The 19,682-nt window shown below is 35.7% G+C and overlaps 1 protein-coding gene across 1 annotated transcript in view; it reads left to right on the top strand.

The window, feature by feature from the left end:
* LOC124722428 overlaps positions 1–19,411 on the top strand; it is a 132,589-nt gene extending 113,178 nt beyond the window's left edge. Inside the window, exon 10 of the mRNA XM_047247592.1 lies at positions 19,394–19,411. Within this exon, the coding sequence (XP_047103548.1) occupies positions 19,394–19,411 (18 nt within the window). The remainder of the gene's footprint in view (positions 1–19,393) is intronic.
* The last annotated feature ends 271 nt before the right edge of the window (positions 19,412–19,682 follow it).

Below are 19,682 nucleotides of genomic sequence, written 5' to 3'. Positions count from 1 at the left end.
TCCCTACACTTATGATATAGAAAGTAATCGCTTGAAGATACCCCTATAGTTGTGTAAAGCCGGTGGTGTCACCTAATAAAAGAACCAGTATACAGCTAATGCGACCATCAGGAGTTTTCCTTAATTTAAAAAAAAGGTAAAGTATTTTTAAGATCTTTTTTGGAGAATTTTGGAACTTTCTTTACAGAAGCAGTTTTTAATCTGAGCTGTGGTTACCATAAACATAATATTGTTAATAGTAAACACAGAAAACAACAAATACGAATTCACTTTTTAGAATAATAACATCAAGTGTTGTAATATGATGAACCATGTGTAACATCCCCTGTTTCATACAGGCCCGTATTGTAGGTAAGTCACATTGCTGCTGGTTGTCAAACTTCTAACACAGTCACTACACCTGACGATATGGTCCATAAGTGTACCTAGTAATCTACACACATGAATGCCATATCACATGACTTAAATTTGACTTGAACACTAGATAACTCTTCTATCTTCACAATCTGATCATTTGCCTACTAAATTTCTCAAGATTTTCACATAGTGTAGAAAGACATTTGTAAGAATCTGTAAAATGTGTATTTGTAGTAATGCTAATATGCAACAGTATGCCTTAACTTGAAGTTGAATTAGAGACTATACACATGTTCTTAACATATTAATAGGTTCTATGATATGGAACTACTTAGCATACTTAATGGATAAGTCTTGATACAAGCAACAACATCTATTTTAAAGCTCCTTGTGTTTGTCATCGCAATTCACTCACACACTCTTCATCCAGAAAATGGATAGAAGTGTCACAAACCCTGTTCTTGCAGCGTAAATAGTAAAATCTTTTGGTTCTTGTCCTCTGTTATCTCACTGCAGCTGTCCTTCCTCAAATTATATTTAAATGTGAACATTTCAACATCTGCAGGTAAGCTGGAAGTAACTTCACTTAGAGTAAGGCAGATAAACTGTCAGAATCTGATTCACAGAACAAAGATTTATTACTTTTGCAATTAACCAATATTAGCGAGTGAGATAACAAGCTTTTATTTTAAATCGTAATTTAAAAGAAGACTCCTTTTTGTGACCTAATGCACTACTGGTGTTTCTTCCTTTACTTTCTTTCATAAATGAATGTACTGCACATATTGCTGTATCTCTGAAACTGCAAATAATCTATAAGTAGTTAGTACATAGAATGTAGATTTACTGATGGCTTATTTGCTCATATTTTCCCTTTACCTAATTATGACCATTTTTTCCGACCAAAGCATTAACTTCAAATACCCAGTTAGTCACTTACTGAATACTAACAATAACAGATTAATCCATTTTATGTGCCATTTTACTGTTTGTTGTCCATCTTTCTAAATCGCTCTCACATCTTGAAATGCAAATGACCTCTCATTATTATTCGTAATACCAACATTCACCTGAGCAAGGGACACAGCTGCTTTTCAGTTTCATAAGCCAAATTTCTTTCACCAGCTTTGTCTCTCTCTGTCCAAAATCAGTTCTCGAAACAGAATAACTACATTCAGCTTTGTAGAGCCAAATATACAACAAAATTTCTCAAAACTTGAAACAGTTACTGTTATGAAAGTCATCTATGGAAGCCAATAAATTAATATATTCTCAAAAACTACTCGTGATTTCGCCTGGAAAATGCCAGTGTCACTTAGCTATATAGTTGTTCTAGATAACTCTGGCATGCATTTATCACTCCATTTGTTTTTTGGTGTCCTGGTATATTACATGAAACTCCTAATTTATTAAGTGTATGTCTTTACACGCTTGAACACTTATTAAGTTGATGGACTCATGCCACTGAAACTTCATGGTGGGTAAAAATTGTGTCCAATACTGAAACTTGTAACCTTTTTGTCTTCACGGGCAAGTGCTCTACAAGCTCAGCTACCTGACCACGTCTCATGACATGTCTTCACAGCTTTGCTTCTGTCAGTACCTCATCTCCAACCTTACTAAGAGCACTTGCCCACTAAAGGCAGAGGTTCAAAAATGGTTCAAATTGCTCTGATCACTATGGAACTTAACATTTGAGGTCATCGGTCCCCTAGAGCTTAAAACTACTTAAACCTAATTAACCTAAGGACATCACAGACATCCATGCCTGAGGCAGGATTCGAACCTGCGATCGTAGCAGTCGTGTGGTTTCAAAACGAAGCGCCTAGTACCGCTCGGCCACACCGGCCGCCTAAAGGGCAAAGGTTCTGGGTTCGAGTCTTCATCTGTCACATAGTTTAAATCTTTTTGGTTTCATATCAACACACACTCTGCTGCAGTGTGGAAAATTAATTTTGGAACCTATGCTGTTGTCATCAACAATTCACCCATATTGCAATTTTAAGCATTACATACCAAAATGAAAATATCCACATTCAATACTACAGGCACAAACATAAGAATCAAACCTCAGATCATATACTATGAAAATATTTTAAAAGCAACCTACTGTCTATAACTGGTATTAAATTTCTTTAAATTTAGGTTTCTTAGTTAACACTGTACATAAATGAAATGAAAAGAGTTTTTGGAACAGTCAACATAATTAATACAAAACATCAATTTAAACAAAATGGAAAACATCTAGAGAGACATTAAATGACTGTAACATAATCACAAGTTTGGATATTATCCTTATAACGTGAGACAAAAATAATTCACCTTAGAAACAAAAAATTCCTTAATATTATTTCTAAAATGATGCCTTCAACATATTTTTTAAAGAAATTGTAAACCTTGTATCTTTAAAGTAGACTTAAATTCTTATACCTGTAAAGTATGTGCTTTTTCATAATTCAGGACAATATGCAAAAGTACACTATCGGATGAAAAGTATCTCTAACGCCTACGTAAACGAATTGACCACTAAATGTCATGAAAAGTGAAGCTGCCAGTATAAAATGAAATGAATATTGTTTTGTCAGTACACAAGCAGTAACAGCAGAAAGGGTTGGTCAGACGAGCTCAGTGAGTTAGAACAAGGCGAGTCACTGGTTGTCACCTGAGCAACAAATATACCATGAACATTTCAACATTTATAAAGTTGCCCATATCAACTATTGGTGATGTGACTGTGAAATGGAAATGCAAAGAAAAAACCTCAACTAAACGAAGTACAAGGAGAGCTCATGTACTAACAGACAGTGAATGTCGAACATTGCAGAGGCTCATTGAAAAAAAATCATATGAAATAACCAAAAAGAATCACTTGTCAACTCGAAAGTACTAGAACATGGACTTCAGTACATCACTCAATACCTGTTTTCTACATCACTAGTCTCTCTGGATTCAGCTCTTGAGTAAGAACTGGGCTGTAATTTCTCTACAGATATTCAGACTCCCTACTGAAAGTGTTCCAAGCATAGATAAGGCAGTCTTGCGTAGATACTGAGTTTTATTGACCATTAACCAGCGTCCAAGTACTTTTGACCAGGTGGTGTAGTTGTCACACTCACAAATGGATTACAACAAAATTAGTTCCTAAATTTGCAATAATCATACATCATGTATTTAATATCATTTTGTGGTTTTTCATATTTCTTACTTGAATTTAAGCAAATAGTTTCAGTAGTCATAGTTTCTTGTTATTATTAGTATTATTGCCACTAGTACCATCATCAGTCTCTTATTTATTAGACTTATCTGCGTAATAGGAGTTCCTGCTTTCCTAGGTCCCATACATGATTTTCTCGTCAGTATTCTCTTTGAACAAAACATTACTTATGTTTTAACAAAACATTACTTCTTCTGTCAAATCTGTGTTTGTAAGGTGTAGGATCTACAACACTTCCAAGCTCAAACATTTTCTTCGATTTAGGATACAAAGGAAAATAAGCATTGGGATGTGGTACATTGACTAACCTAAAATGCCCATAGTATAAATTATAAAGTTTAGGAAGTTGTCAGTTTAGATTTTTGGGTGAGACTTGTGTTTTTACTAAAAGTGTATCTTCTACTTTGATTTCAGTCACTTTTGATTTGTCTCCATGTTTCATTCCCATTCCCAAAATTTTTGGTCCCAGTCCTCCCTTACTATTTTCATTTTTCATTTACATCTAAATCTCTCCCTGAAGAAAATTAGTTGGTTCCTAGCAGTCATTATCTCATAAGGTGTAAAGTTGGTACTATTGTACAATTTACAAATTTTATAAAAGTGGTGCGGTTTTTATTGGAATAGGTCCCATATGACCTGCTGATTTCCCTTATGCATCTTGCTGATAGGTTACTAGTTGGCATGTATTATGATATATGAACAACAGTTGCCCAGTATGAATCCTTCCCTTGTTTCCATGTTTCTGGAGTGAACTGTGAACCAATGTTTGACAAAATACTATTTCTACTAATGATTAAACAAAGATTTCGATTTGGTTTTTATTCAGAGTACAATCTCATAAATTTCTATATAATTTTAAGAAACATAGAGACGTAACTAACATTTTCTGTTGGTTTTGGCAGTGAACCATACAAATTTCCACCTACAAATCCTACTTTTGTAATGCCATTGGTATTTACATTCTGTATTGGTAGTCTACTGCTTTTGTAGCTAAAGTAAATCCACTGACATTTGTCACATGTTTTACTCTATTATAAACGATTCTTGACCTGGTATCGAAGTAAACACATTTTTTAAGTTTTTCGAAGCATGTTTTAGGACTGAAATGAGCATAACTAAGGTGTATATAATCAGATATTTTGTCTGCATGCTTTGTGGGATAACACACTTTCCAGTCAGCTGAGTTTCCATCTGTCATTTTGAAAAATACCACTCTACAGACTTTTTTAAAAAATTAGGTAGCTTTCTGCTAAATCATCATAAATTTGTTTTATCAGTTTTCAGATTCTGACATCTCTCTCTTCTCACTTTTTTTTATATTTTCTCAGTTTCACTTTCCCTTTGCATTCCTGTTTGATAAAATAATGAAATGTGTTCGTCCTCATTTTGTATTTTAGTATTCCTTCCTGCCTCAAAAGGTAATCTTTGAAATGCGTCAGGTTTATTAATGTAACACCTTTCAATTATTTAACGCAAAATTGAAATTTCTGGAGGAACAAAGCTCAACACGTTAATGTACCTTGTAGCAACATATAGTTTTCGATAATATTCAGTGATTTGTGTTCAGTATGAACACTTATGAGGTACCCCGTGGGCAATTTTTAAATGTCATAAATCTTCTTACTGTTGCAAGAGCCTCTTTTATCTGAAATACTTAATTTTTTTCAAATTTTCTAGAAATTATTCTGGTAAAAGCAATAGTCTAAAAATCGTTCTTGTCATTCGTCCTGAAATTTTTAACTAATTTTTCCCTGATTCCATATCTGCTGCTATCTGGCCCGAAATGAAATAATTTTTTAAATCTGGATTGCTCAACATTTCATCCTCAGATCAATCACATCTCAGTTCCTAAAAGATTTTAGAAAATGTTCAACCTAAACATAACTAACTTCAGACTCTAACAAAATTGGTTGAATACAGTTCATTAAAACACTACCCTTTCATAAATTTTCAATAAAATCTACAAAATCCTAAAAATGATTTCAACTGCCTCTCACTCTTGAGAGATAGACACTTCTGAACAGCTTTTATTTTTCAAGATCTTCTTTAACCTCGTGTGTGCAAATTATATGTCCCAAAATGTCATTTACTTTATACAGATTCTGACATCTTCAATCTCAATATCATACCTCCCTTCTGTACAGATTTACAAATATCATGAAAAATTTGAGTATGTTCTTCCCAGTGACTAGTTGCAACCAAAAAATAGGGAACATAATTTGTTAATTTTGGAATTCCACTAGTACCTGGTTAGAAACATTATAAATTCTGACCACAATTCACTGAGTCTATATATACCACTTTATATTGTTATGAAGTCCCTTACACAAAAAACGTTATTATTCCAGAATTATTTAGCTAGAGGAACTTGTCAGTATGCATCAGTTGGATTTTTACTATGCATCATGGAGTTCCTTCCTCTTTTCTTTAATCTTCAGGCATACCTGTCTGTGCTCTTATAAAGGTGTTTAATTTCCTAGAATCAGTCGCAAATGTTACTCCATCATACAATTTCCGTAGCCAAGCCAACCCTCCTAAACAATGGTATGGGGTAAGATTCTGAAGCAAAAGTTGCATGGGATTTCACCACCAATTTACAGTCAAAATTTAGTATCTCTGCTAGCATCTTCAAAAATGCTTTACTGTTCCACAAAATCTGTTTTCGTTGTTCTCTTTTATCTTCAGTAATCTTCTGTACTTTAGTTACTTTATTTAATTTTTGTTTATTACTCACAATGTCTTCCCCTGGCAGGTTAATTTCAAATACTTTTCCGAAATTCTTTATGTCATCCCTATTAATATTGAAACTTATATTTTATTTATGCACTAATAGTTCGTACACTAATTACATTTCATCAAACCTAAAACTCATCACTAATGCGTCATGTTACTTAATCAAATAATTAAATTTACAGTTTATTTAAACTTCACATTTAATCCTCTAACCCAGTCTCAATATCATGTGTAAGCAAAGATTAGAAAAACCAGAAAAATCACACTCCATTATCAGAATACAAATCCAATTTAAAAAATCAAATATACTTGCCTTTTAATCTATTTACTCGCTTTACCTCTCACCCTACAACTTTCTTTGCAAAACAGGAATTTCAACTAAATCGTTACTATTTTTATTCGGTTAAAATACAGTTTTGGCAATTAGTGACACTTTAATTCTTGTGTCTGGTAACCCCTTAAATTTAAAACCATGTACTTCAGTGTGCAACATCCAGATCATCTTCTTCGAACAAGTCCCTTTCTGTAGTATCCTGAGTCCACAGTTTCCTTTGATTAATATTTCCCAAACGTTTCCCCTTCTTATTGCATTTGATTCTGCTAAATGAACTTCATTTTCCTAACTTATACTCTCTTCAGTGCCTTTCTGAATAAAAACTACATTAACTTCCTCACCTGCAACACATCCTGTACAATTATGCAGAAGTGAACATCATTTGTTGTTTCCAGTCATATTTCACGTGAAGTATCCTCTGCCACGTTCTTCTCATCATGACTCCCTTCAGAATCCTCTCCTCTAAACTTACTGTTACCACTGTTTACTGCACGCTCTGTACTCCTACTTTGTTGACTATTAATGTTCTCTCTACTTTCTACATTTCCACATTCTTCACATATCTTCCTTTTATGTTCTTATTTCTGTAATCCTTCATCCACAGCACATAATTCCTCAAAATACTCCTTAATCATATTTACTCCATCTTCCCTGCATATAACATGAGGTACATTGCACACTGTTTGCCACTAACATACCCTCTTACTATACCAAAATACTGTATCTTCCATTATCATTTTGACCATTTTTTTTGTAGACTAAATAGTTGGATCCTGAGTTAAACCTTACCTCAGCACTCTCTTCACTGACGTGGAGTTTCATTTTCCTAAAATGATAATTTATTTCCTAAAATGATTATTTTCTCTAAAAGATACTTTAACTCTGCTCTTAGCTCTCTCACTAACTCGAGTCATTTGGTTTGTCAGTCCTCGGTAACCCTGATTTACTACACCAGTACTAGGGTCATATCTAGTATTATGAATCTCCCATCAGCTAACTCCTGCCACTGTTTATTATTTGAGAGTATAAATCTCATCTCACCTGCTGGTTACTTCGGCAATATGTTTTCGGTAATAGACCATACTCAAGGATATTGAGTAAATACTTTAATCCCTTAGTTATGTCCACAGAAAACTGTTTCATATTCTTTGCCATTTATCTTCAAACTTGAGAGCCCTCATATATGCCATTCTTACATCTTTCTATTTTTGTGCAGTTCGTTATTTTTCCAAAAATGTGTCATTTTCTAATACATCGTATCGTTGTTCTATTCTGTCACCTATCAGTGAATTCCTCGCTTGTCTTATCTTGTACCTTTCCATTTATTCTGTAGTAAACCAACTTTTTAAACCATCCTCAAAAGCTATGGTGTGCAAATTGCATGTAAGATCATATTCAAGATTTTAAAAATTTATTGAGAGAAATCAGAATTTCAGCTGCCTATAGACACTGAAACAGATCGATGGTGATGGTTAAAAATTTTTGGTGGGCCAGGACTTCCCCCACAACAACATGTTCCACTTTTCTAGGCTAGTAGTTTTAATCATCTCAGCCATCTAGGTACACTTACTGTCCGACTCACAAATCAGAAGCCGCATGTCTACAGGTATTAAAATTGTTTTCTCTAATTGCAATGATTTGTGGTATTATGTAAATTACTTCTACCCATACTTTCCTTTCTAGTTTGTCTACCATCTCTTTTACTTCATTTGTAACCTCTCTTGATTCATGAATATCTTTCACGCACTTATTTCCCTGGCACTAATGTTCTTCAATAAATTCAATGCAAAACTGTGCACTCGCACTTTTTCCGCTATTTTCCTACAAATCTCTGCGTGAACCTTTATTTTATTACTCAAGCTTTCTGATTCTTCAGAGACCTGTTCCAATTGCCCTTGTCTTGCATTAGATTTCTGCTTTACCTCTACAAAATTTTGATCCAGTTTCTCTTCAGTTTCATTAATTTTGTGCTCTAAAACACATTGTCACCTTTATAAGGTATTCTATCCTGATCCCTGCTTATCTCAGGTATTGTAGTAACTTTCTCCCGAATTTATCACCTGTGGTTCAGTTTGGTCTCTGTACCCTCCCCTAATCCACAACTGTCTCCTTCCATTATCTGTTTCATAAGTTTTTCATTTACATGTTAATTATTTTCTCTCTAACAACAATAATTACCTCAATTAGAAAGGTCATACTTACTCAAATACAGTGTGACGTGTCCTGTTTCAATAGAACAATGTGTTATGCTTATATGCTTACCCTCGCGCAGCTTTCAGAAAAACGTGCTTGTCTGACAATAATAGTAGTTAAGATTAAGGAAATACAAACAAAACTGTCACTAAGTGATCACCTTAGAGTTACTAAGTTTTCATAGTTTTGACGCGTATGTTGAAATCAATCAAAATGCAAGAAAAAGCTATTTCTCGCTGTCCTTAGAAACTATTGTAAGAGTGCAATTATCAATGGTAGCAACCGATCGTATATAGCCTAATGTATGTTGATATTGTAGGGTTTGCTAGCATTACTAAGGTTCACACAGCCCAATTAAGGCACAAAGAGCAACTGAACGTTTAAAGTTAACACTAATGGCAACAAATAGAGAATTCAAATTTGAGAACAATAATTTTGAGTGTTATAATAAGATGAGCATGTGTAACTACCTACATTTTATACAGGCCTTCATCACAGCTCATTTACACTTCTGCTGGTTACCAAAAATGTGACACAGTTAGTAAATCCTGGTAACATAGTCCATAACTGTACCTAGTCATCTATACACATAAATGTCTTATCACATGATATATATATGACTTTAACACAAGAAAACTCTTCAGTCTATACAATCTGGTCGTCAGCATACTACATTTCCCACGATTTACACATCGTGAAGAAAAACATCTGTAACAATCTGTAAAATGAGTGCCTGTAGTAAAATTAATATGCAGCACTATGCCTTAACTTGAAGTCGAACTAGAGACTCTACACATGTACTTTACATATTGATAGGTTCTCAACTATGCAGCTGCTAAGCACACTTAATAGGTGAGTCTTGAGAAAAGCAACAATCTATATTTTAAAGCTTCTTGTGTTTGTCATCGTTATTCACTCACACAGTCTTCACCCAGTAGTTAGAAATGCGTTTGACAATACTTGTGCTGGCAGCGAAAAACATTCAGCTCTATCGTTTTTTCTCTTTCGTTATATCATGGCAGCTCTCCTACCCAAAATTTTGTTTAAATGAGATCCTTTTGACATATCCAGTTTTGCTGAAAGTAGCTTCAGCTAGTATAGGGCAGATAAACTGTTAGGATCTGATTCACAGAACAAGGATTTATTACTTTTTCATTTAACCAATACTAACGGCACAGATCACAAGCTGTTACACATATAAATTTTATCAAGAAAAAATAAGTCAATTTTGCCACCTACTATCGGCTAGTGTTCCGTTCATAAAGTAATTTACCACACATACTACTGTTTTTCAAAACTGCCAGCGATCTGTAACAGTTATTCCATAGACTGTATGTATACTGATGGCTTTGTTTGGTCAGGATTTTCTTTTACTAAATTATGCCAATTTCATCCACGAAAACAATGACTTCAATTCTCAATTTATCCACATCCTTAATACTCATGATAACTGGCAAACACCCATATTATATGCCACTTTACTGTTTGAATCCATCTTTCTAAATTGGTCACACACCACGGAACTCAAATGTTCTCACGTAATTATTCATGACACCAACATTCAGAAGTAAAGTTCTGCACAGGATACTTTTCCCTATTCATCTATGTAAACGAAGAACTCCTTAACCAACTTTCGTAGTCCAAAAACTGTTTAGTAAACAGAGTTACATTGTTAACATTTGTACAACCGAAATTACAGTTTACCTTGTCAAAACATAAAACTGTTACTTTCCCATATAGTTTTATAAAATGCGTTAAATTAAGGTATTGGCCTAGTACATTCTACTGTCACTTATCTACATAGGCGTCTGCAAGTGGGGAGTGAGGGAGGAGATTGACTTCATATTCTTTACAATATATTTCTCCGTTTCTATAACTGATTTTCTGCGAATTTATTAAACCACAGATTATCATTTCGGAAAACTTTAGGCAGTTGTGTAGCCTCAGTAATAATATACATATAAGTTGTGTTCGTTTGGTTATCAATCTGTTCATGGAAAAATGCTGTTTTCTTGGCACAAAGAGCTGCCCTGTAGTCGAATATGTTTAAGTATTAACGATTGCTTTTTGCGTATTATCTTTCTTCCGGTCCAACACGATTTTCTTTGTCATCCTAATTTATTTTGTAGATAAAATTTTTAATTTTCTGTGAATAAAAATGCTTACTAGTGTAACTAGTTTAAGACCCTGGACCTTATTATAAGAAGTAGGTAATTCCAGATCCTTGATTCAAACAGATGAAACTGCTGTCTTCGTCCTACCAACTTTAATTCTTGCGATTTGATACATTCTCCAAATCACGACTCAGTTACATAAAGATGGCAGTTTTTTAATCTTGTCCCCTCCTGGATAAATTTCTGTGGACACTCATGCTTATCTACATAACTGTTCCAGATGAAAAACTAATGGCTGGCACACTGTTGCTACCCCCTTCATTTGACTCTCTGCAGTGGGGTCACAGTGCCCAGAGATGGCAGTGGCCATGAGTAAGTGAGCTGTGCGTAGTGTGTGTGTGTGTGTGTGTGTGTGTGTGTGTGTGTGTGTGATGAAAGATAAAAGCTGAATAGTAACCAACAGTCTTGTTTCAAATGTCAAAGTATGGCGCTCAACGTCTTCTCTATGTGTAGACATATGTGACACTAGCATAACAAATAGAGGGGATTAGGTAGGTCAACAAATTGCTTTTTTCTGGAATATTTCATAGAGGTAAAGGATTTCAAGCTGCACCTCTAGTTGGTTGATTAGTTAGAGGTGAATCTAAATTTCAAGAGTGAAAAGAATAGGGAATGGAGTAAGCTATGATAATTCAGATGGTAGCCACTTAGAATGCTGTGATGTGAGAGTGCTTGATTTGGGACCAAGAGTCTCTTCTGTGAACAGAATATGCACGATTTTCTTTATTATAATAAGAAACTGGTAGACAGAATGTGATTAATTGTTAAATAGAGGCACATGTAAGTGACAGATGTCAACACTGTTACTGAGGAACAATTGCAGCTACTTTAGTAGTTGAAGTAATGTCAAGGCTAAATGCAAGCTAGTAACGTTTTGTTGGAGGATCAGTGCTTTCATCGTGGAATGATATTAGCTGAGGAACATTTATTACAATTTTTGTAGAATGAAAGAGTTCTTTTCAAACACTGGATGTTGGAGATGGGCAGATGATTTATAGATACAATGAAATGCGTTATTTTGTGTGGAGAATAATGGCTAAAAACTGTGTTGTTATCTGAGCTCTGAAAAGTGATTTCAGTTTCATAAGTTATTTGAATAATTTTTGGCCTGATTTGTGCTCTTAGTATGCAGCACACCAATTATTGTTTCCTCAATAACAAAAACGTTTTCTTGCTAGAGCATTATACACTCAGAATATTAGATGCTCTGATACATTTTTATCGATGTGGCTATAAAGCGTTTTGTCAACAAGAAACCGAAACGTTTAAAGGTACGTTAGATTGATTGTAGATTGTAAATTGATTTTTCAAAGAAAAAAGCCATCAACATACAGATACTTTGTGTCTTAGTACAGGCAGATATGGAGTACATGGCCGTACACATAATTCTATCTTTGTCAGGTTTGATAAAGACTATACGTTAGATTGATTGTAGATTGTAAATTGATTTTTCAAAGGAAAAAGCCATCAGCATAGTGATACTTTGTGTCTTAGTACAAGCAGATATGGAGTACATGGCCATACACATAATTCTAGCTTTGTCAATTTTGATAAAGAAATCTATTTGTATTTAAATTAGATCAATTTTGTCAACAACATATTCACTGCCTTCAATTTTCTTCAGATAGTTATAAAATTACTCACACAATACATTGAATCGTATAAATCTTTGAGGTCTTTCTTTGTGTAGTTTTGTTGCCTCTATCCAAAAGAAAGACTGTATTCATTAAAGCTCACTTTTTATTTAATTAATATTAACTTTCCTCTCTTCCACATCTTTGTTAAGGTTTACGATTTCCATGGCTGGAATAGATGCAGCTCCAAATTCACTAGACAAATTTCGTTTCGTTGGATGTCACTGAGGAAGACCGAAAATTTGTTTTACAAATGAAAACATGAGGGAAAAACAGGAGTTAAGTTGTGACCTGCTAAATCTCTCTAAAATGTATGTGTTATTAATAGCAAAAGAGAAGTAAAAACACCATTTTGCCATAGAATTCAATAGCATTCATGAGAGTTGCAACTGAGAATAGTTAAGAACGTGGTATTGCGTATTTGGGCTCACAAATTTCTGACACTTGAATAAGAAGACGGAACAAGGAAACATAATATGTATATCACTTTGCTGCCTTAAGTTGTAGAAATCCAAAAGATTGTTTTGTCAGATGAAATACGTATTATTTAGATCTATTACTTATATGTATACGACTACTGTACATTACTATTGACATTTTGCTAAAATGTGTTAGCAGAATTAGAAACTTTCTATTATAAAATGGCGTGGTCTTACATGTTCTGTAAAGACCATAAATTTTGCTGTAAGACAAAAGAATAGTTAATGAAGCTACTGGGCTGAAGGAATTTAATGAGATTAGTAGTACAGTAGCAGCATCTTTATAAGAGCATATTCGTTAAGTTCTCCCTTTGATAAGGGACCATACTATTTCCCTTTCACACAATTTTTTATCTGAAACACAGACTGAACATATCATTATGATACTTGTAGTGCGTAACGTAATATTGGCAGATAAATGGTAGTTTTACATTATTCGGTCTTAAATTTCTATTTCCCAAGTGAACAGGTGCAATGATATAGAGTGTTGAATACCCCACAAAGTACAAAGATAAGAAATGATAGAAGAAATTTTTATTTTTTAAGTGATCTGTATTACTCATTTTCTTTAAGCTGTGCTGTAGTGCCAAGATGTAACAGATAGCTAGATAGCAACATACATTCAATAAGTAACAATCTGTATGTAAGTTATGTAAGGCACCCAATCTTAGGAGTTTACCATATTTTCATTTAGTCGTATTTGTGTAAACTAGCCACATTTAGTAGCATAATTTTAGGAAATTATATTATTTCTTTTGCACAATGAACATTTTCCTGCAATCAAGAGTACAAAATTGTCAAAAAGTGAGTCCTGTAATTCCATTTCTATCTGTAACTTAAAATGAAATATGTCAGATTTTACTTGTGATTAATTCATCTTATCAGGACCAAAGCAACAGCAATTATTCACTGTAGACCACCATATCAGTCACTCTAAATCTGTAACGCATGTACTTATTAATTTTTGTAGTTTTCAATTGTAACAAGGCTAAAAAGGTAGGAGGGATTCCGGGCAGGGCCATATTTAGAATCTATAGATCCCTAGCCTCAACCTGTAGTGTGGACCCTCCCAGAGGAAATACTGTGACAAATCACAAAAATAGCGTTTTAGCGTATTTTGCGAGTTGAAAGATTGTAAAACATCATCTGAGGTTTATTAATTAATTTATAAAATTTTAATACAAAATTTATAATGTAATTAATTTTTGAGAGCACTGAATAGAAACGACAAGTAATTTCATTTGACATTTCCGTTTCTGAATCGCTCTTAGCTTCATAGCGAATGATTTTTACTTCGTGGTGATCCAAAATAACAAATCGTACTGAACGATGTACCAAATGTCTTATTGCAGTGATATCTAATCTTCCCAGTTAGATTGTTGTTATTCGCTTACTATGCCTGGTACAGCACTCATAATGCTGTAATATGGATTTTGGTAAATTTTTGGAACTGTTCTCAGTTGGCTGTAGTGTAATTGTTGTTGTTGTTGTGGTCTTCAGTCCTGAGACTGGTTTGATGCAGCTCTCCATGCTACTCTATCCTGTGCAAGCTTCTTCATCTTCCAGTACCTACTGCAACCTACATCCTTCAAAATCTGCTTGGTGTATTCATCTCTTGGTCTCCCTCTACGATTTTTACCCTCCACGCTGCCCTCCAATACTAATTATTTTTGTAACAACGGATTTAAATTTAAAAACGAGTTTTCTTATTTTACTTTCGAAATTCGTGTTAAAACACTCACGGTTGTCGCATAATGTCGCCACGAGTCAGTATCCTATCTGGTGATGACAGACTGGGTTCTTAAGGCGTCTCGTTTCGTACATTTCCCGCAATATCTCGTTAACAAATTAAATTTAGTGGATACACTTTTCACCAGCTTTAAGAGCTCAAGAATCCACGTCTGGTGATGGGAAGAAAAATGTCGGGTGCCATCGACTCGTTAGCCAACGACCTTGACGCAGTGGTAACACCGGTTCCCATCAGATCACCGGAGTTAAGTGGTGTCAGGTTTTGCTAGCGTTTGAATGGATTACCGTTCAGGTCTGCCGAGCGTTGATGGCAAGAGGAACGCACTCAGAGCGACCGAGCCAAATTGAGCAGCTACTCGATTGAGTAGTAGCGGCTCAAGTCAGGAAAACTGACAACGGCTAGGAGAGCGGTCGGTGTGCTGACCGCATACTTTCCATATCTACTTCCAGTGACGCATATCGGCTCAGGATGTCATGGCGGTCTGTCGGTACCGTTGGGCGCTCCGAGGCCTGTGCAAATAGTTTCTTTTTTTCTTTTTTTACTGGATTGGGTGATTGAAATGAGGTACGGAAGAAGTCGGCTATCTGCAAGATCTTACTCACCTGAAACTGTAAAACACCCGTTAAGCATTTCTCTTTAAGTCTTGGCGATTTTTTCAACTTAAGTGCTACGCATTTGACCAGCCGCTTCTTAGAATTTGACGCCAGTGAGTGCGGGGGATGAATGCTGACTTAATTCGTATCAGCTGTCCATTGAAAATTTCAGAAGGACAGTTCCATGTAAAGCAATTTCTTCTGCGTCTTTAATGTTTGTAAGAATACACGCATCATAGTGTGAAACCGTGAACTTTTTTAAAATACTAACTGGCTGATTGAAGGGTATTACCAGCCTGGAACTATAATCTGGGACCTTTGCCTTTCGTGGGCAGGTGAACCACCAACTTAGTTATCCAAGAACGACTTACAGCCACTAACTCGTATCCTGGTATGTCACATAGTTGTAATCTGGCAGGAAATTTCTAATCAGTGTGCAATCTGCTTCAGAGAGAAAATTCGTTCTACAACGACAGTTTTTGTGTTTCATATGTTTGTCGTGTGGGTGCCTTCGTGATGCGGTCCCATAGAATGCAATCTACATAGCCTGCGCATAAATGTGGTCCTGATCCAGGGTAGTGACTAGTCAGTTTAAGGGACGTTATTAAGGCTCACTTCATATAGTGGACAGCGTTCGTTATATTATTATGTAAGATACTGCACATACTTGTATGAATATAAATTATCCTCTTCAAAAATCACATCTTCCATAATAGTTAGCATTGTAAGAAATTCATAATCACAATGCGGATACGCTTATTATACCTGTCTTCATATTTTGGTAAATCTACTTGTAATGTATTAAATTTATTCTGTAATAAGTTTCTTTCATTCCGATTTGGCTTTCATCAAATTAACAAAGCTAGATATCTTGTGAACATTAGCTAACTATTTGTAAAAAATTGTCTATGGAGCCATCATTTTATCTGTAGATAATTACGTATTATACCGGTTGACAGAAAAAGTGAAGCACCCAGAAGGCAAGGAGAAAACAAAATGAAACTTTACGGGCTGAGAGGATATGTGATTTCATTTCACTGGTTACAGTATCGAGTCAAATTTAGTAATAATTGGGCACTGTCAGCCCACTTAACAGCACGATGTCACACCTCCTTTGGCCTCGATGGTCAGCGATTGGGTCGGAAAGAGTGTCATAAAGCGTTGTATACTCTCCTGAAGCTATGTGGCCCACATCTCTTGTAACTTGTCCTTGAATTCTGACTTTCGAATTTCTGCTACAGATGCGGAGACAGATCTAGTGATCTTCCTGGCCACAGTAGTACCGGGTGGCAGAGAGGTTAAGTGTCGGTTGCAGTTATCGTATGCCATCGAAATTTTATAGATGTGCTAATGCGTCAACGCGGAACTGATGTACGCAGGAAAAAAATTGGTTCTAATTTTGAACATCTGGTGCAAATCTGTCCTGAAATCACATTTTCAACGAACAGTGCCTTACCGACACCGAGTAATTCCAGAGTGTTGACCTTTATTTTGCCTAAGACAAAATACCTACGTAGGATCCATCGTAATCATTACTGACGATCCGAGAGAGTCAAATGATTGAGAAACAATTATAATGTTTTTTAAAGAAATAATAGTAGCTAAAACTTCAGTGATTTTCAAAACAATAATTAATGCAAGTGCTTGAAAGCCTGCGCTTAACAAAATAAAATTCAGTAAGGGACATTTTTTCCTATGGCTGAATAGGTTTTATTTTTACGCATCTGCACTCAGTCAGGATGGTGTGGTAACACCTTGAGCCAACAATAGTAGTAACTGCATGAAGTGATTAGCAGAAATTGTTAATGAACAGTAATAACAGTTGAAGATAAAAGTAACAAATGAGTCACTAAAATCATATCACGAACCTTGCCATTCTTCTACAATCAAAATTTTGATTTTGCAAATTATGTAACTGTTACTCACAGAAAAATGACGCTATCTCATTACGGTAATTGTCAAGCTAAATGGCAGCATTCAGTAATAAATAAGCAAAAATAATTATTTGCGTATTAAAGTCCTTAAGAATTACAGTGAGTGACATCACGAAATTTTTGCATTTAAGTGATTGTTTACTACTGATGGGATTTTGTTGTTTTCTGATTATTGCTAATTCATTTTTTATGAGATTCTACTTAACATAAAGGTATTTGTTCACTGTGACATATCCATATGAAATTACGCCAGGGCAATATATCCCAATTTTGTACTGTTTTCGACTTGCAACAAAGCCAAGCATTCTTATATAAGTTTCCCACAATTAACAGACAATAATCATAGAGGCAGTAATTTTGCTCACGTAGTGAGCTGGCGACTACTAATATTCATTGAATCATTAATTAAATTTATAATGTTTTCCAAATTTAACCACTGTAATTTCGCCGAATTCAGTTTTATATTTATTTATTTTAACCGAGTTTTCTTTTCTTGTCGTCATTGCTGCAAGTACTAAACGTTGGCGGTTCGATTATAACTGCACCTACATTTCACGGATTTCATTTATTTTTCGGAGCAGATGCCTTTCCCACAGAATAGGGAACTGTAGGTACACGATTCATTTAAGTCCTAATTAAATGGACGTGTAAGGAATGTTTATATGCAGCTTACACAGTTCCTTCAATATGATCACCGGAGACATAGAAGAGAGGCTGTAAGGCAACAGATTTGCATCTGGTGGCCAAAGCTGGACCTAATTTTTTTCCTGCTTAAAACGGTTCCATATTAATGCATTAGCATATCTACCAAATGTCGCTGCCATACAATAACTACAACTCACACAGGACATCCGTGCGTTGTTACACGACAGCCGGCCGAGGTGACCGAGCAGTTCTAGGTGCTACAGTCTGGAACCGCGCGACCGCTACTATCGCAGGTTCGACTCCTGCCTCGGGCATGGATGTGTGTGTGATGTCCTTAGGTTAGTTAGGTTTAAGTAGTTCTAAGTTCTAGGAGACTGATGACCTTAGAAGTTAAGTCCCATAGTGCTCAGAGCCATTTGAACCATTTGTTACACTACAATTGTAAACACCTGGTACCTCATCATCACACAGACAATTCTTAGAGATATGTATCATGTATGGACGAGAATTTTCATGTTGAAAATGGCACCATAATACAGTCACATGAGAGATAACACATGAGAGATAACACATGAGAGGTAACACATGAGGTCATAGGAAGTCCGGGACGTACCGTTCCACCAACAGAGCTCCCATAGGAAGTCCGGGACGTACCGTTGCACCATCAGAGCTCCCATAATCAAAAGCATCCGTTACCTGAATTCATACCTGATGACTCCCCACATCAATCGTTTTTTGTTGTTACACCCGTCATTGATGTCTGAGTAGTTGCGAAGGTTTTTCTTCTAAGTGTCTTCTTGAGTTCACCGATACTACTACGAGCTATTTATCAGCGTGCACTGTTATTCCTTTTGCTCTATCGTCTCTGTCTAGGTTGTCTACCAGCGGCTCAATGACAATGTCCCAGAATATGGGTCCACATATCGATTATGTACCATAGTTTGGTGATTTTCTTGACAACCTTCAATGGCCTGCTCTCCATTCTACAACAATATCTCTGCTGTGGCCAATAAAGCTGTTACATACAATACAATACAATACAATACTGTTGGGGTTTTCATTTGTCTTAACTTTCGATAAGGAGAGGTTGTCAAAACCGCCAAATACATCGATTAATATTGCCACCACATATATATTCCATGTTCACTGAGTTATTCGCAAAGCCCGATTTATTGTATCATAGATAGACTTGTGCGGCCTGAATCCATGCTGATATGGGCTGCGGCCCAGAGATTGCCTGTGTGACTGCAGTCCGTCCCACGGTAGGCTGTCTTGGGACTTGCCTATTACATTCAGTAGACAGGTCGGTCTGCATTATTTTGGGTCTGTTGTGTCCTTTTCCTCTGATTTCAGGTAGTGGAGGACCAGTGATGCAACAATTTCAATGGTTTCTGAGTGAATTTCATATGGGCTTGTAACTATTCTGTCTTTGAGTTCCACAGTTACCAGGACAGCTTCCTCAAGAGCGAAAGGAGTGCTGTTTCCACCGTTAATGTAGTTAACACCCACGTGCGTATGTCACTGCGATGGCGTTGGTCTTATGAAGGATCATCGTCTGGTAGTAGATTGTTTAGCAGGTACTCTGCCGAGAATCTCCAGTCCTGTGTTATTGTAGTGTCTGGTAGCTTTAATGTTAACTTTA

This window comes from Schistocerca piceifrons, chromosome X (genome assembly GCF_021461385.2).
Source record: "Schistocerca piceifrons isolate TAMUIC-IGC-003096 chromosome X, iqSchPice1.1, whole genome shotgun sequence".
In the NCBI taxonomy this organism is placed as follows: domain Eukaryota; kingdom Metazoa; phylum Arthropoda; class Insecta; order Orthoptera; family Acrididae; genus Schistocerca; species Schistocerca piceifrons.
Note: the sequence above shows the minus strand (reverse complement) of the source record. Positions and strands in the feature narration are given on the sequence as shown.